Source organism: Heloderma suspectum, chromosome 2 (assembly GCF_057233095.1).
Source record: "Heloderma suspectum isolate Gila_16-S chromosome 2, 16-S_ref, whole genome shotgun sequence".
In the NCBI taxonomy this organism is placed as follows: Eukaryota; Metazoa; Chordata; class Lepidosauria; order Squamata; family Helodermatidae; genus Heloderma; species Heloderma suspectum.
Window position 1 is genome coordinate 87,197,788 of NC_139459.1, and position 18,483 is coordinate 87,216,270.

The following is an 18,483-nucleotide window of genomic DNA, read 5'->3' on the forward strand; positions in this document are numbered from 1 at the left end:
TTGTTACTGAATTCCTCCTGCCTACCCATGGCAGATTTTATAGAATCAAAGGATTAGGATAGAAATAGTACTGTGTGTGTGTGTGTGTGTGTGTGTGTGTGTGTGAAGTTAATGCAGTTACTTACAGCTATTGCAGGCACTCACCTATGGTTGCCAAAAAAAAAAAAAAAAGATAGAAAAGCTGTGAATAAAATATCTGTTTAAGATAGGAAAAGGAAATTTGAGAATTGATTGGTGGTAGTGTGCTGTAAGTGGGTGGATTTTTTCCCCCCTACAGGAAGTGATTTGCAGCGTTCACTGAGCCTTTTGTTGAAAAGGGTCCTTCTCATTTGTGTGAGTCATGCTTTTGCTGTGAGAGACTTGGCAGCTCTGAGCAGGACTGGGATCTTTCTCTTGCACAGAAAACTATTGCTTCACCTAGCCTAACCATGGAACCTTAAACAAAATTCCTTTGAATTTCTTTTCTTCAAAAAAAAATCTCCTTCCCCACAGCCAATCTTTTTTACTGTCCATCTTTTGATTTTCTGAATCGCCTGCTATGTTAGCGCAGGAGTTCCTTGGTTTGCCAGAACATATGCAAGGTTCCAGATAGAAGGGCATGCTTCAACGTACCAAGTATAACCGCTTCAGGAATGATTCGGTGACATCGGTTGATGATCTTATCCATAATTTGTCCATGAACAGCAAGGTCTCATCTATTGGTACGACTCCAGCGCCATCACCGTATCTGGTCTCGCCCGAGATTCTCCAGAAGGACCAAGATGGACCCACCACCCTTTGTACTCTCATGCAGAAAGTGTCCCACTTGAAACTCTCCCACACAGGCAGCCTTTTGGGGATCAAGAACCTCTCCTCTGCAGTGAAGGAGCTTGCTGTCTCCAAGTTGCAGGGTAGCTCAGCAGCAGAGACTTCAGACAACACATGTAACCTTGTCTCTGCCACTCCGTCTTCTCAGCAGGACAAGAGCAAGATGAATACGGGCAAAAAAACATGGTCAGAGGAAATGCACCTGGGAGGTGAAGACTGGAATCAAGATAGCAGTATTGCCAACAAAGTCTCCCAAGGGTGGCTGCATTCCAGTGAGAAGATCCTGGGACCTGGAGTGACGTACATTGTGAAGGTTGGTCTGCTTTCTTTCCCATTCTCTTTTTTTAATCAATGAAAACAATCTTTCCTTGTTTCAGCAGCTGGCTAGATAGGCTGGAAAGATTTCTATTTGAGCATTTTATTTCTGGGAGTCATGTGAAGACTGTTAAATGCAGAAAGACAATGTTAGAAATCCATGTTAATTTGTTTTAATTAAGGAAACATGCATGCTGACTCGTTGGCAGTTAACATGATTTAAAACAGTGGAAAAGGAATATTTCTAAAACAAAAGGCTCCCCCCCCCCCGGAATAGTGCATGTATTCTGTACGTATTTCTCGTGTGTCTGGTACTCTTAGACAAGGTAAGAGCAATACCTTTATGTGTGATGAACCTGTGTTTATCCACTGCCATATTTCAAGCTTCAAATATCTCCAGTGGAGTGCGTGCCTGTTTTATTTGTGTGTGTTCTCTGGTGGGCAAAAGCACAGCTTTCAGAATTTGTCTTATTATGCAAACACAAATAGTCTTTCTCAAAGTGGTGCAGACCAAATGCAGTCTTGTTTTACATAACAGCCTTTCAGCCACTTAACAGTATTTCTTTTCAGCACACTGATAGTTTCAGTGCAGAGCAAAAAACCTTATGTATTTCTAGGCCAATATGGCAAAGACACATTTCAGCGTTTTTAAGGTGTATTCTGACCAGGTGGAAAGTAAGGCTTAAAGGTAAGGTTTATTTTATAGCAATGAGAGTTTTCAATGTGTACTCAGCTACCTGGTTGAAGAATTATGCTGCTGACAATAAATGCTTAGTCCCCTAACTGAACAGATTTTAGCAACATTAATTTGCTGCATCGTAAGTGATAAAGCAGATGTAAGGTATATTTAATTTATTTATTCAAAATAGGCTTCCCATGGTTTTAAAGGGAGAAAATTACAATGTTCAAAGTAGTGCAATAGTGTGCAAACCTTTACTCTTCAGTTAGTTAAAGTTGCATTGGCTATAATTTCATTTTAAAGATCTTGTTAAATATCTGTCTTAAAAAAGTTGCTTTTGGCAGATGTGGGAGACATTGTGATTGTGTAATGATGGTAATTACAACAAGTGGTTGAGTTAAGGGCTATGGTTTTTTTCCTCCTCCCAGTATCAAGCTGATCATGGCGTGTAAAGTGAAATAAGATCTTCATTGCTGCCTTCCAGAACATAGTATGTGCTACTTGACAATGAAAGAGGCACGTAACTTGATGTTGGACCTCAGAGTAGCTGCTGTCTGTCATTATCTTATTAATATTCTGGTTAAGAAAATGCTGACCACAAAATTCACCTGTCTCTAGAAACCTGACCAATATTTGTATTGTGTGATTAAGTTACTATTGCTAGTAGATAAATGGCGGGATGGTAGCCCTTGGTAGAATTACTTCTGTTTTTATTATCTATGGTTACTGTATATTCTAAGCATGAATACTGACATATAGCAGTTTGGTTCGCAGCTGTACCTCGAAAGGATGATGGATGCCACTATAGGCAAACAGAAGACAACATGAATACAGGAGCTTTAGTAATTATTACATGATCCCTTAAGTACTGAAAAGGAAACAAGAAATATAAAAATATGAGACGATACATTCCAGTGATATATACAATGTCAGATCAAATCTACGTCATGCAATGAAGATTTATTAAAACACAACATACCAGCTGGCTGAGAGCTGTGGCACCAAGCGGATGAACAGAAATCTTTGTATTGGTCATCTGCTAATTAGAAACACTTAACAAATGCTATTCTTAAGTTATAATATCTTCATTAAGTATTTCTGAAATGTCATCAGGAAGTGTAGAATTCACAAACATGAGAGTAGAAATGCAGTTCTCACATTAAAATCACTTTTATATTTTAGGGCTGATGCCCAGTCAAAATGTGAGAGCAGCACACAGACAATATACCCTGAAAGGATTAGACATGTCATGCCAATATTGAATACTAGGGGATCTTTCATCATGGTTAGACTGCCATGCCTTGCAGTGTATTCATTATGCCCAAAACTTCATTCGTTATTAACCATCAAAACTGCTGTAATTTTACATGGGATAAAACAATAAAGTAGTTTTGAGGGTCCCTATCAGAAAGATATAAATTATGTTCAGAAGATGATAAACTCTTTATCAGTGACAGAAAGATGAGAATACAATATGACGCTAAGTCAAATAGGCATTCATGATCCCCCCCTCCCCCGATCCACCATGCTTAATAGATATAATCACAGTACATTAAAATGTGGTCATTTTCTACAAGATGCTAGTTGTTCTGCTCATACTTCCTTGTTTTTGAAAAACTTTGTCACATAGATGTACTGATTTAGATTAGATATTGGACTGTGATGTACGAGAACTCTATTCCCCATGCAAAAAAAAAAAAAAGGTATAATGTTAGGAAAGGCTAAAATAGAAGTGTTATCTCTCTCCCTCCTAACCCTTTTCATGGACAGATGTATTCACAAGTATGTTAACAAGATAGTGTAATAATATGTTGTTGGTTAGAACAACATAATTTCCTTGATATTAACAGTAGGGGCTCATGTTCCACTGACTAGTTGGTCTGCTAAGTAAATTCCATCAAGGCTATCAACACTTCTTTGCAACGGTGATGTTCTGTTATCATCTATGCTGAATATTTTGCATGCATGTGCACGTTGGTAGATGTTTTAAAGAAAAACACAAAGGGAGATAGAGCTTGTATCAGCCCATGACAATCTCAATCGTTTTTTGCTTGTCTACTTTGATAATTTCTGTTGCTGGAGAGAGAGTGTGATGTGCAGGTGCTCCAGTCATAGGACAAACTGGGGAAGAGAAGACTGAACCTGATTACTCTTCTAGTCCTTTGAGCTTATTGAGCCTGTGAAATAAAAGCATTGTTTTATGCAGTTTTGACAATATCTTCTTTCTAGTTTTTCAGGAAAACCTTCATTTGTTTCCAGTGTCTACTGATTAGTTTAACTATTAACTAATAAGGATCAATGCTAATAACAGGAAGCAAATAGACAGTTTTTTGATAAATTTATAGTACTGTAGTTCCCAACAAAAAGCTATATTCCAGGATTTTCTGATCAGGCATCTGGAACACTTTGTGGAATGCAAGATTCATATGATATGCAGAGACAAATGCCTTGATCCAGCAGCCTTCCATGCTCATTGCCAATATGGAAATGGATTTACATTTGGACGTACATCTCCATCCACATCACAGTGCTTATCACATTGAACTGGATGTGCCTTTTGATAAAATGGCAATTTGTGTTTCCATCCAGGACTGCTAGTTGTTATGTTGCAACTAGTTGCCTATAACTAGGTGCTTCTCTGTACAAGACTCTTATTGTGTGCTCAAGATTGGCCACTCATGGTAGTTTGTGGATCCTTTGTGACCATTATCGTGGCTTTTTTTCTTAACAGGAAAAATCCACTATTTTTTAATGGTACTTTGAAGTCTCCGTGTACTTCCACAGTTCTGCTATAGCACCATCTAGTGGCTGTATAATGAAACATATAGAACTTGCATAGAAAGGAAATCCCTGAAAGAAAGCATATGTAAAGCAGCCAGTCTTAATGCTGCAACAGATTTTGAAGCAGAAGCCCCAGTAAAGGTGTAGTATAAAAGCCTGGTGTACAGAAGCCCTAGGTCTGAACTGCAGACAAAGAGTTTTGTAATCCCACACCAAACATACAGAGTATATCTTTGTTTCAGATAGAGAGTGGGAAAAATACCTCAGACTTATCAAGCACCAGGACCAAAATATTGATTTTTTAAAAAGTTATTAACACTCTGCTTTTGTTCTCTCTTTTTTAAAGTACAAATATGTCAAGCTAGAAATAGTTTTTAAACATTTTGCCTCCAAATCTGCATCCAGTTACGTGTGCATATATCCTGCTGATTTCAGTGTTAGTGATATGCATGTAGGCCGCTTGTATTTTAATTTTTAAAAATGTTGGTTAAAAACAAATCTATTTGTCAACAAATAAAATAAATACACATGCAACTTTACAAGCTTGCAGACTAACGCTGAAATATATAATGGTTAAGAGCTAAGGCTGCAGTCCTATACACATGTACCTGAGAGTAAACCTCAATGAACTTAGTGCGACTTACTTCTGAGTAGATATGCATAGGATTACACTGTAAGGCTTAGACTAGTCTGGCACTTATTGCTGAGACACATTTAACATTTTTGAGATGTGATATATTTAAGGTAGATGTAAATGAGGGAGGTATGTATTAAAATACATTAAAAACCATCATAGAGGAGGAGGAGGAGGAGGAGGAGGAGGAGGAGGAGAAGAAGAATTACAATACCTGATTTGCGAAGTAATTGTTGAACGTTAACATCCAGCCTAAGTCTGAAGGGAAGCCAAGTATCTCTCATTATCATTATCTCTGATAAAGACATCTCTTTCATAATGGGCAGAAATATGTTGATCAGATACTATACATGTATATTTAACAATGCTCACCTTCACTAGAAATGCCTTATATGAGTAACTTTACGTGTATTACAAATGACAGGATTAGTGCAGTAACCTGAGACAATATAATTTTCCAGTATTTTAATGCATGCATTTTGGGTTGCAAGCAGGTTGTGGATTTTGTATTGGCTCTTGTAGTGGGGAAGCTGAGTGGTACCTTTTAGATCCAAACTTAAACCAAGTGGAAATATTCATTTATCTGCTGTTTTCTTTTGCTACTTATAATTGGCAGTTTATTGTTGGCACATTTATTGTTTTTACTTAAGGCTTATTTTTGGTCAGTTTGCTGTTGTGAAACCATTGGTGTCTTTGTATACAGCCAGATCGACACACACACACACACACACACTGGCCATTACCATGAAATCTGTACGTACCAGAACTGTACACAGATCCAAATCTTTGAATCCACTGCAGAAACGTCTACATCTCCAAAATAAAGCCACTTCCTATATACAGGATACCAAAAGCAATTAGTTCATCAGCACTGAGGGGTTGCTGAAGTGAAAACAGGAAAATTGCTGTTTTGCATGCCTACCTCTTACGCACCCATTATGATTACTTGTGATAATGAATTTGAACTATAACTAAAGTAAAAGCCTTAACTGAATGCTTTTTCTCCCTCAAAAGGCATGAGCAAAATATGTGTATCTATGTCAATTTTATTTATGTATTGGTGCCTTTCCATATATTATTCTTACCGTGGTTTACATCAAACTGACAAAAGTGTAATACAAAAAAAAGCTTTGTTTAGTGCAGCAACATCTAGTGTGTGCTTGAGCTACTGGAAAAGCAGTCCCTGATCATATCCTCGTAGCTTTAATAGGGAGATGCATGTGTTTAATAAACAAAACTATTCTACAGTTCTGTCAGAATAATTCACCTTATTAAATATAGAATAAAATGATAAAAAACAAAGGCTCAGATCCTAAGATAAGTTAACTTAACAAAGGTTCACAGCAGAAAGGTTCCTGTTCCCTCCCCCTTCAACCATCTGCACCCCCAAAAGGCCACTCTGGGGAGTCAGGTGTGGGCATGAACATGGAGTGCAAAGGACTGCTGAGGGACAGGAGGCTCACCCAAAACTGCATGGACTTCTGGCCAATTTGGAAATTTTCCCCCTATGCAAGCATTCCTCTGTGTCCCATCCCACATTGTTTAGGAGGGGTCCCCAGCAGGGTCAGCCTAAGGCATTTGAAATAATGTCTCCCCGCACAAGAGAAATAAGAGATCAGGAAAGAACTGCACATTTTACACACAAATAACAGCACTACAACAATAAAATAATTTATAAAACATAGCTAAAATTGCACAACAAAATGTGCAGGTAAAAGTCAATTAGTGAGCAAAAACTGAAGCAACTTCACAGTAATATACAAGGGATATAAGGAGAGACAAGATATATCACAATCCTGTTACAAGCTTTACAGTCTCAAATTACAAGGACAATCTGTAGAATTTCATGTTGTTGTTTGTCAAAAGCATTTTAACTGGATAGTCTTCAGTGGCAGATTTACAAAATTTCAAATGTCTGCTTCAGCAGGGATCCAAAAAATCCAATATCCAAAATAGTACCACTCAGGACTTTTGCATATAGTTAGAGTGGATGCTGTGAGATACTCCTCTACTCAGACCAGTAGGGTCCGAATGAAAGTTTTAAATTCAAATGTTGAAGCAGCAAGGCTCACTAGGATTACCATCCACATTCAGGCAAAATATCTCCAATGCTAGTCCTTGTGCTGTTCTCCACCCCTAAGGAAAGGGAAAAGGCCTTAATCAGTGTGGAGGTGGGGCTAACTAGCCTAAATGAAGCCAAATTCTATGCCCTGAGAGCCCAAGCCAAACTCCTACTTAAGGCTCAGTCATGATCTGCTGCTTGTTGGAGCAACATACAGACAAGCTTGCCAGGCTTCTAGCCCCAGCATTGCTCAGAGTTCTTTGTGGTACTGTCCTCTTCCTATCCCTGCCTTTTTGGGAAACCTGGCTTGCCAAAAACTCTGTACAGACCCAATCCATAGTGGAACCCTGTAACCCAGGCCCAATGACACTCAGTCCTCAACACAATAGAGGCAGAACAGAACACCAAGTTATTTTGGCAGCTGAGACAGAAAATTCCTCAAGTGCCTCTCTCTGGGAGTAAAACAGTAATTATAATCATAATAAAGTAAAATGTAACAATTTCATGAAACCCAAAACCAGCTGCAAAATGGGTCAGTCCTTCACACACACCCTGAACTTCCAGAGAGACATGGGGCACACAAATGGCTGCAACGTGAGGAAGGGACAGGAAACTGAAGTTAATTTATCTTGATCTAAGCCAAAGCAACCTTGTGTTGATATAATGATATGTGCTTGTGCGGTACCTGTGTGTGTGTAGGTATTTTTATATTAAGGGTTTTCCTGTTAAAGGTGGTCTATACATCTTGAAAATAAATCAAATCAAATAAATCTTCAGCCTTTGCTGAAATCTTAACAGTGAAATCTTATGATCTGTTTGAAGTGCAAAGCTTCATGTTACAGCCCGAGACATCGATCAGGAAATTAATTGCAAACAGTTTTGAGCTATTTAAAGAAGAGTGTAAAATAAAATGCACTGATTCACAGCCACACAGTGGAATTATAAAATATACCCTGGTCTCTGAGGGATATTTACACAGTGTGTGTGTGTGTGTGTGTGTGTGTATCCCACTTCCCAGTGTTTCTGTATAGAAACTTGATTTTTGTATTCCCTTGTGATTGGTGAAGTAAAACATTTCAGTCCAAATTTAAAGGTTTTTTTTTTTTTTTTAAAGCAATCCCCTTTCCTGATGCAATATTTAGTGAAGTCATTGCTTACTTCTGTCATGATAACCAGATCAAGAGCTTCTGGAATATCTCTGTTTTCCAGAAAGGCTTTTGATGTTACTGCAGATCACTCACACACCACTTCTCATTGTACATATTACTTTGTACATTCTTGGGTTCTCACCACAATCCTCTAAGGCAGGTCAGCCTGTTTGAGGATGCCCAGTGTGTCCATGGACAAGTGGGGATTTGATGTGGTGTCTTTTGGGTCCTATATTTCAGCCATCAGACCATGCTCACTTAAGCTATGATTTAAGCAATGACCCAATTAGTTAAAAGCCATATTGTTTAAAAGAACAAAGGGGACAAAGGGCTGATTACAAGCTTTGCAAAAATACCCAAACAAAGCTTCAATGTCCTGGGGAAGCAGGCGAACAAAGTCTGTGCACTGTGGGGATTGATTTTTTAAAAAGTAATTTCTGGGATGGATCTTGTCCATTAAAGATTAGCATTTGTGCCCTCAGTCCGTTTTATGGCTAGAGTTCTCCCTAAATGTCCTTGTTAAGCAACAAGGGGAAAATAGTAAAGTGGATGTGTACAGGATCCTATGGTTGATAACTCCTGGGACAATAACCCCTATACCTATCTGAACCTAGCTTGTTGAGCATATGAAGCTGCTTTATAGTGAGTCAGACCATAGGTCCATCTAGCCCAGTGTTGTCTACATTGCCTGGCTGGTGGTGGCTCTCAGTGTCTTGGGGAAGGATGTTTCCCATCACCTGCTACATTATCCTTTTAGCTGGAGATGCCAGGGATTAAACCTGGGACTTTCTGTACACAAAGCACGTACTCTACCGCTGAGCTTTGGCTCTTCCCCACTGTTTGTTCATTTAGTGGGTTGATCAGAGTTGTTTTGGATGCTATCAATGGGCAGCTGGGGTCAGAATGCACTATTGACTTGCTTTTTGTGTTCCCCATTCATCTCCATCTTATCCGAAATGAAACTTGCTCATATTCTTTAGAAGTGTGGAGACCAGGAAGAGGGTCTTTTCTGTGGTGGCACCCTGTTTATACCCCACAGTCTGAAATGGATTTGCAATCCTGGTTTAGAGGACAAATGTGAACTAGCAACTACAATTGGTCTGTACCATGTGGGTAACAGGAAGCACAAGTCAATTGTGCTCCCTGCTCCCCCTGCTTATAATAATCTTTGACATGGTCTACAGAGGCAAAGGTTTGTTGAAGAAGAGTAAAAGAAAGCAAGTTAGCATGTATGCCAACTGATCCAGACATGAGTAAGACCAGCCTCAAGTTAGGCAAAAGAACTAAATCAATTCCAGTTTCCAGTTGAGTATAGTTATTCAAGAAACAAGGAGACAGAATATTATTATATCACTTTCTACAATATATTGAAAAGTGGTGTGCAATATATCTTAAAGTGATTTATACTGATAGTATAAACAAAGCCAGATTTATATTTAGCAACTAAGAATGACTGGATATATGCTTTTTATGTGCAATAAGAATATATATGTGAAAGTTCCCCAAAATAAACTGAAATGTTTATTCTAATTAATTTATTCTAAATTATCACAATTTCCTTTTCCTGTGTGTCTTCTCATAGTAGAACACAGCCCCAGAACAAAGCCTATGACCTTTCCATTGTCAATTTATTCATGAACAATTATGGCCTTCCCATGTTATTTTTAAAGTCTAGACACTATAAAATGTTTTAGATGTACACCTAATAACATAGAAGTGATGTATAATCCAGCTAATTCCCTCCACCGCTGGAAGTCTCCCATCAGCGGAATGGGGAGGGGCAGAATTTTCATCAATCCTCCCTCCCCTTGCACTTCCCTAAAATCTGCTCTGGTGGTGGTGGGGACTCTCTGGAGAAGATTTTGGGAGGGTATGGGTGGCTACAGGCGGGAGGGGTAATCACTGAAAAACATGTCTGTCGCTGTTCTGAAAATGGAGGGAATTAGCTGGATTCTGCCCAATGTCTTGAAAAAGCTCACAGGTTGTCAAAAAACTGCCAGCCTCAATATTGTAATGCTACATTAGATATAATGGTACAGAATTATTCCCACGACATCCACTAAAGCAATGCAAGTGAGATTGGGCCGTTCAAATCTCTACTCTGCCAGATGAAACCTCTGTCCTTGATCCATATTATTGGTTCATATTCACAGAACAGTTCAGTTGCATTAGTGTTTGCTGTACCTACATGGCATCTGAAACCATGCAAGAAAAGCAGCTAAGGCTCTGCCAGTGCCTTGCCTCTTCTCTGTCACACAGGCGTTTTGCATGATGCCAGTGCACCAGGATGGGCCAAGTCGTGCAAGTGCACCAGCACAGGATCTAGGTAGCGATCTATCTGCTAATGAAACCTTAGGAGTTGTGGTATCATGGTGATGAGACCATTGTGACTGACCCTAGATATTTTATACCTTGTTCATAGCATTGAAACCCAGCTCACAATTCAATGTAATTAGACGATCCTATAGGAGAATAATGAAAAATAGATCTGGTAGCAATTTAATTTAATTTGAAAATGTTGCATACTGCATTATTTGATTTTAGCAGTTGTGGTGCATATGAGTGCACAGCCACAGGGTAACATCCTTGTTTCTTGTTGATCTATAAAGGAATTGTGAGTAGTGATACACAACTCCCATTCAGTTTATTGGGGATTTATGGAGGAATATTTCTGCTGGATTGTGCTCCATGTGTTTAGGTTTTCTGTTGCATTTCTTTTCAGTCTTTTGCTTCTTGTTTTTTGTTTTTTAAAAAATATCTGGCACAGAACACACATTTACTAGAGTCTTTAATGAGAAATGGCCATTAGGGAGGTATTGATTCATTAGATCACTTTCCATGAGATTCTATATTCGTACAAAACCTAGGAACTGTCAGTCTCCATAAATACTAGCTATTGCTTTCTGTATTTTCAGAAAGCATTGGCTAGCATTTATGGACACGAACAGTCTGTTTCATGAGATATGCATTAATTGCATGATAGACACATACATAAAAATGACAGTACAAGAAAATTCAGTTGGTGAAGATCATAGTTTGAATGTTAGGAAATACTAGTTTTTAGATGAATATGATAATAATAATGATGATGGATGATAACAAGAAGATTGTCTAATTTCTCTCTACTTCTGTTTTCCACCAAGGGACTTGGTGATTCATATAAACTAGTGGAGGCTGGTGGCTCTGATTTTCCTGGTGCTGTGAATCCATTCTGGGTTTCAGTCAGAACCAGCCAGAACTCTAAAGGAGCCATCCAAGGTGCTTAACCTATTTGGAGGATGAGTTTCAGCACCTTGGTTCTGGCTGAAAAGCCCCACCGAAATCGGATCCACCAGTGTCTGCTCAATAACACCATAACGTGTTCATGGAACGACCACACATGGCGTGCACCTTGCATAAGCCTCAGCCAGCATGGCCAATGGTAAGGGATTATGGGAGTGGTAGTTCAAAACATCTGGAGGGCACCAAGTTGCCTACCTCTGATGTACATAATGGGTACAAACAGTGAAGCACCTGTAGACAGTTCCAGCTCCTTGTTGCAAATAACTGTATGAAACAGGCATTCATCATACAGGCATTTGCAAGAAGGGGCTGGGAGTGGCTAAGGCCACTTTACTGCATGTACACAAGGTAGTAAATATGCTCTTACCACCATGAAATGGGTGAAGTGTCGCTTAGTATTTTTAAATGCTTTGCATATACATTGTTGTTGTTTTTATAAATTAATTAAAGGGGTTAACTTGTGGCATGTAATTTCAAGTGTTGTATTGAGCACTTATTCTATGGCTTAAGAAATAAACAAACAGGTTTTTAATGTGTCACCCTTGCTTTTCTTATTATATAGTTGAATCAATTTGCTAAATTTAGTAGCTTATACTGAGCCTCCCAGTTTTCGTTGTGCCAAATTAGGGACGTATACAAGATAATGTGTGTGGTTTTTTTTGTTTTTTGTTTTTAAAGAAGTACTTGTCAAAATATTTTTTCATTGCCAGATCATAAAGGGTAGGGTTTTTGTTGTTGTTCAAGTACCTTGAGCATCTTTAAAAGGAAGCGGTAAAGGAATTCTGGATTTAAAGTGTGTCTTGCTTCTGAAAATTGAATTGTAATTGTAATGGACATGCTCAATTAGTGTAGGACAAAGTCCTAGACCATTTCCTCCCACTTCTCTGAAGATGAAGGTAGTCTGTACACTGGAGGCAGGAACTAGAATAACATTACTACATTGAATGGAAACTGCCAAAAGTGAACTTTTGTAGGACCCACCTGCAAGAAAGCTAAATCTCAGGGCATGGTTTTAAGGCACAGGATGTGGCAATTAGGAATACTTGATTAATTTGTTATTTGCAAATACCAAAACTAACTTAGCTGAGCCACACTTTTTAGAAGAATGCGTGAATCAGAATGTGTGAACTGGAACAAATACGTGAATCGGAACAAATGTGTGAATTGGAAGATTTCACACTTCTCAAAATGTTGTGATCCAGTTCTCAGCTTAAAATTACCTTTCAAATGCTTTTAAAAAGAGATAAAATACATTTATAAATGTGTTTTTTGAGAAAAATATATTTAGAAATGTATATTTTGGGAGAAAATATATTAAAACATATGTATTTAAGTATGTACATAATGCAAATTGTTGTGTGGATTTCTGGGAAGTGTGGATCAGCTAAATTAGTATTGGTGTTTGCAAAGATGAAATTTCTCAAGTATTCCTAATTGCTGCATCATGTACTTTCAGACCAAACTTTGAGATTGTGTATTAATGCAGAAATGGGACAGAATGGACTTTAGGGTGAACACATGCAAAAGTGTCATGAACCAGAAATAGACTGATTCATCCATCTGTAACAATAACCTTCTTGAAGCAAAGCAGGGAGACTTATGTATAATGCTTTGGGCTTAATGGATGAAATGTTTGATATAAATATAATAAAATAAATACTCCATGAATAAAGACTTTTTTCCGGGTTCTTCTGCCTTTGCTTTGCCATTCACTCAGAATTAATTAATTACATTTCTTTATTTAAAGTCTTTCTATCCTGCTCCTCAGCTAAAAATCAGTTAAACAAGGCTGTCCCTGCCCACTCTCTTACAATCTAAAAAGACACAACTTAAAAGGAAAGTGGGACAGGAAGGGAAGAGGGAAAAAGTAAATAGTCTTTCAGCGCCACTTTCCCTCTCATTTCCCTCTGTTACAACCTGCTGGAAAGGCTACTGGTGGTGAAAGCTGAGGGAGGAGGAACCTTCATGGTGGTGAATTTTAAAGTGACAGTGCCTATGGCATGTTTAGACCAGGACTATAAATGTTTATGCTCATTATCTTATTGTTGTTTGACTTCCTACTCCAGCGTGGTGTTTCAAGATGTCCAGATATGTTCCTGGAAGCAGTTTCTCTTTTTTTTCTAAGAGGTTAGGGTGGCCTTTGGCAATTATGTCATGGTTGGGTTGCTCAAGTTGTCATGTTACCTAGGAGATCATAGTGCATGCTAGCCATTTTGTGGAAACTAGAAGAAAAGAAAGATGGCATATATAGTTTATTATTTTTCCATGTTTCCAAATAAGTTGTGCCAAGGTACAATAAGCATCCAAGGTTGATTGGGACTTGACACTTTTGACCTCTGAGCTCTTGCTCTCATATTTCTTCAATGGCTGCTCAAGCAGCCTTCTCCAACCTAGGGCCTTCCAGATGTGCTATAATCTCAATCATCCATGGCCAGCAAGCCCTTTGCTGTGCTGGCTGGCAGTGATGAGAGTTCAATCATCCCTGTCCTTCAACTTCAGTCATCCCTGGCCTTGGCCATGATGGCTGGCCATGATGAGTCTCTAATCCCACAGTCTTATTTTAATTTAGGATGCAGTCTTATGGGATCCACCCAGACTACTTGTAAGCCTCCGTACTTGGAGGGTTATGGGTAACCTATGCAGAGCGGGAGGTGCCTTGCTAGATGGGCAATTTTACCCATTGGGCAATTTCACCCATTTAGTGGAGGCTTTGGAGAGAAGGAGAGAAGGAGGCTGGGGCGGCCATAGGATTTCTCATATGGTTGCTGCCCCAGTTTCCTCCCCTCCCTGTCCTCAAGAACGCCCCCTTTTCCCCATCCCCGCACTCCATCTTCTGAGCGCCAAGCAGCAGCCAGTGCAGTTCTCTCTGCGCTGGCTACGAGGGGGACAGGGAGTGGGGAGAGCAGTTTGCTGGCTCCTGTCTTAGAGCCCTGTCTCGGAGCCTGGAGCCAGCAAACTGAAATATCCTGTGTCCCCAAGTCCACGGTACATAGAATTTCTCCCTTAAACAATCCTGTAACCCCTAAAGGAATTTAATGCTTTTCTCCTGTTCATAATTCTTTTGGTTCTGCGGTCTAATAAGAGTAAATAGCAGCCTTGAGTTTGTATGACTGATTGGATAGAGTTCTATGTTTATGCCTCTTCCATTAGAACGTAATTCAGATATGGGGCTTGTGTTTGAAGTGATCTTTCACACATGGAAATATTTGAAACAACACATATTTATATACTTCCCTCATGTACAATTAACACCCTGGATTTTTTTTAATGAAGCCATTTCTACATTATCACATTACTGTACAAGTAATCAGTTCAACATGAATAAATCTTGGCATGTTTTCGAAGACAGGCTTCTTTTTCCCCAGCTAAAACTATTATAATGCAACAGTGAGACAGATTGTATTTCGACAGCCACAAATTCAAATGTGCCTAAGTAAGAAATTTCTAATTTTGTAGGCTTATTTTTAGAATAGTGGATAGATGGTTGGACGACAACCAGCCTTTTCAGGGATTTTCTGTGCCAAGGTTAGAAGCAGCATCTGAGCATGCTGTGTGCATCATCAAAAATCTTTGACCAGAAGTTTCTTATAATGTTAGAGTTATGGTTTGTTACTTTTTCAAGGATTAAAAATGTCTAAAATCATGCTGCAGTTACCTGTACTTTAGCAACCGGGGTATTTTATCCAGGGTGCCATTTCAGATTTCAGAATTTGGGAGAGGAGCGGTGAAATTCTTAAGAAAGGTTTAAAGGGCCACTTTTGGATATATTCAGCATTAACAGTACAATCATAGGCATGTCTACTCAGAAGTAAGTTCTATTTAGTTCAATGAGACTTACTTCCAGATAAATAGGTATAGGATTGCAGCCTAAACTGCAAGAAAAGAATATTTGACCCTTACCCGCTGTGCACACACCTAGAGGGGGACGGTATGTTTTTGCTTCTGTTTGTATCATCTGCTGTTGCATCATCTGCTGCACTGGATGGTCGTCCGAACCTCACTGGTGAGGTCAGGAGGCATTGGAGCGGCCTACTGTGGGGACAGGCAGTAAAAAAAAACCCTGTTGCCGACATGGAAGCAACTTTGCAGTTCTTTTGATCCCAGCCAATATTCTTAAGAGCATTTGCTGTGTGTGTGGTTCGTTTTTTACTATATCATAATAACGACAGTGATTCAAATCAAGACAAACTTTTTGTAAGTGAACGGATTTGTGCCTTCAGCATGCATACTTGGTAGAGAGGCCCACTCGGTTGTTTAGAATGTCATAATAGTTACCAATATGTAGATCCAATGAGTTAACTAAAAATATAGATGTTCTTGAAGAATAATTGCAGATGATCTGAAACCTGATGGGCATGGGACAGAAACTGCTACTAAGGGAGAGGGAGAAAAAACACCAGGATTTATATATCATCTGTGCCTGAAATGCCAACTCCTTGGTAGTCAAACTAGCCACCACACATGTCAAGTTAAAAGGAACAACTTTGTCTCCAAAATAGTTGGCATTCACCTTCCAGGAGGACACAGCACATATTCACTAGATCCAGGGTGAGCAGATTTCAGGCATGCAGGATCTAGTTTGCATTTTACTAGAACCCCAAGGCTCATCAAACCTTTGTACAGAGCCTGGTACAAAAGACATACACTTGGGATTAAAGAATTCTGAGCCAAGAATTTGTTTTGAGTACCAGAACTGAATGGAGCTCACAGTCCTTCTTCACAAAAATCCACTCTTGCTTACCCCAAACTTTCCTAATTTCAGCAGTATACTTTAGAGTGGGTGGGTGTACGGCCAATGTCAAGAGTTGACATAGTTGGGAACCTGCCAAGAGCCCGGTACCCTAGCAGGGGGCCCACTGGCAAGAGCCCCTGCAACCAGCTTGTTTACCTGCCTCTCACTCTGGCCCAGATGGAGGCATAAAGGAGGGGCAGTAGATGCCACTGCCTGCTTTCTCATTGCCTCTCTGCCTGGCAAGCAAGCAGGTAATAGTAGTAAAGAGAAAGAGGAGAACCAGCAGCTGACGACAATGCTGGTGAGCAGGGAGTACTGGATTTTCCCTGCTTCAAAACCCTCCACGAAATTACTTTTAAAAACTGGAAGTGAAACTGGATGGTGACGACATCGTCTAAAGAATCCATAAACAACCATGAGTGAGGAATAATGAGTGCACAATAAAAGCCTTATCTAGAAAAGCTCTTTGTGGGAGTAATCTGAAGGAGAAGTCTGGAGAGATGCAAGTCACTTGATCTCTCTGTGTAGGATATGGAAGAGTCTCCATTGTTCAAGTAAGAAGCAGTGGTAGGGGACAGAGGGAGGAATCAATAGAAGCCCCTGCTGGGGATTTTTGATTCTGCTGTGCTGTGATTTTAATATTGCTTGTCCATTTGTAGGGGGGTATTATACTACACATTTACTTGTTTTGGAAGCCACTTTGGGGGCTCTTGTTTGGTGGGAAAGTGGAATGTAAATGTCAATATAAATATAAATAAATCCATATGGAGATCTCATTCTCTACCCGCTGAGGTGCATCTGAGAAAGGGGATGGATTGTGTCTTTATTGTGTATTTTTAATTATAACTTCTGTTATAAAGTCTCTTATAATTATGCTTATATACACATTTTCCCCCTCCTTATAGTACTTGGGATGTATAGAGGTCTTACGCTCCATGAGATCCCTTGACTTCAATACTAGAACACAGATTACAAGGTAAGATGATGTATTGTAATTACATTTCCATATCTGTCCTTTGAACCTCTCGCCCCCAAAATGTGCATTTTTATTCTGGTGGAGAATAAAAAGGGCAAAGAATATGTGCAGCTCATTATATATTTTTTGTATTTACAGGTATGTACAAGCAACACAAAATTACTGTAGATTTGTTGTAGCCTAAAATATTGGAACAATGGGCATTCCTGGGTTATTTAGCAAAGTTGATGTAGGTGAGCAGGCAGGAGCCTGTTCGCTCACTTGCTTCAACGCAGTCACAACTACCCATGGTTTAAACAACCCACGGGTAAGTGGGATGTGCAAACCTGGCCTTAAATTTTGTTTAAAAGTTGTTGTAAGCGGCCTTTTAAAACAGGACAATGGAGTATAACTATCTGAATGAACAAGCAAACAAACTGGAAAAGAAAAAAAGAAAATGCAAATAATAGCATGAAATACAAATAAAAACAGGACAAATACTGGTAGGTTATTTTCTGGTCTCTGCTGGTGGATACAGAATGTAAAATTCAAGATTGTTTCAAAATTGGCTTACAAAACTTTCATTAATGATTAGTATTTAAACACTTACTTTAAGAAAGTAATATATCAGTTATAAATACATTTCCCACTGGGCTCAATCATCAATAAATGCGATTCAAGATAGTGTGACCATTGCCTCTTGTGTTGACTGACCTGGTTTCTACAGCACTGCTGGCTCATCATGGGTTATTTAACCCACAATGAACCATGGCATCTTCTGGGCATGTGTGTGGCTACTGTCTTCAATACCCAATCCCGCAATCGTGGCAATTGGGGGTTGTGTCTTGTCATGCGAACCCAGCCACTGTGGGCTATTTGAGTGTAAAATAATCCTGGCATTATGCTCAATTAGTAGTAGGGTTATGTGAGGGATGTTTACCCTTCAAACAACCCACAATGGCCAGGTTTGCACATCACGGCACAACCCCCAATCGCCTTGATTGGGCTTGTGTATTCAAAATGGCGGATGAGCTGGCCGTGTCATGTGAATTGGCCCAGTGTCTTTGCTTGGAGGTCTATACTGGGAA

The 18,483-nt window shown here is 39.4% G+C and overlaps 1 protein-coding gene across 2 annotated transcripts in view; it reads left to right on the plus strand.

Annotated features, from left to right (window-relative positions):
- Nucleotides 1–321: 321 nt before the first annotated feature.
- SHC3 (SHC adaptor protein 3) overlaps nucleotides 322–18,483 on the plus strand; it is a 60,139-nt gene continuing 41,977 nt past the window's right edge. Inside the window, exons 1-2 of one of the 2 annotated variants that reach the window (XM_084832110.1) lie at nucleotides 322–1,120; nucleotides 17,346–17,416. In XM_084832110.1, the coding sequence (XP_084688236.1) occupies nucleotides 599–1,120; nucleotides 17,346–17,416 (593 nt within the window). In that variant the 5' untranslated portion in view covers nucleotides 322–598. The remainder of the gene's footprint in view (nucleotides 1,121–17,345; nucleotides 17,417–18,483) is intronic. The other variant, XM_084832111.1, reaches the window with a different exon arrangement.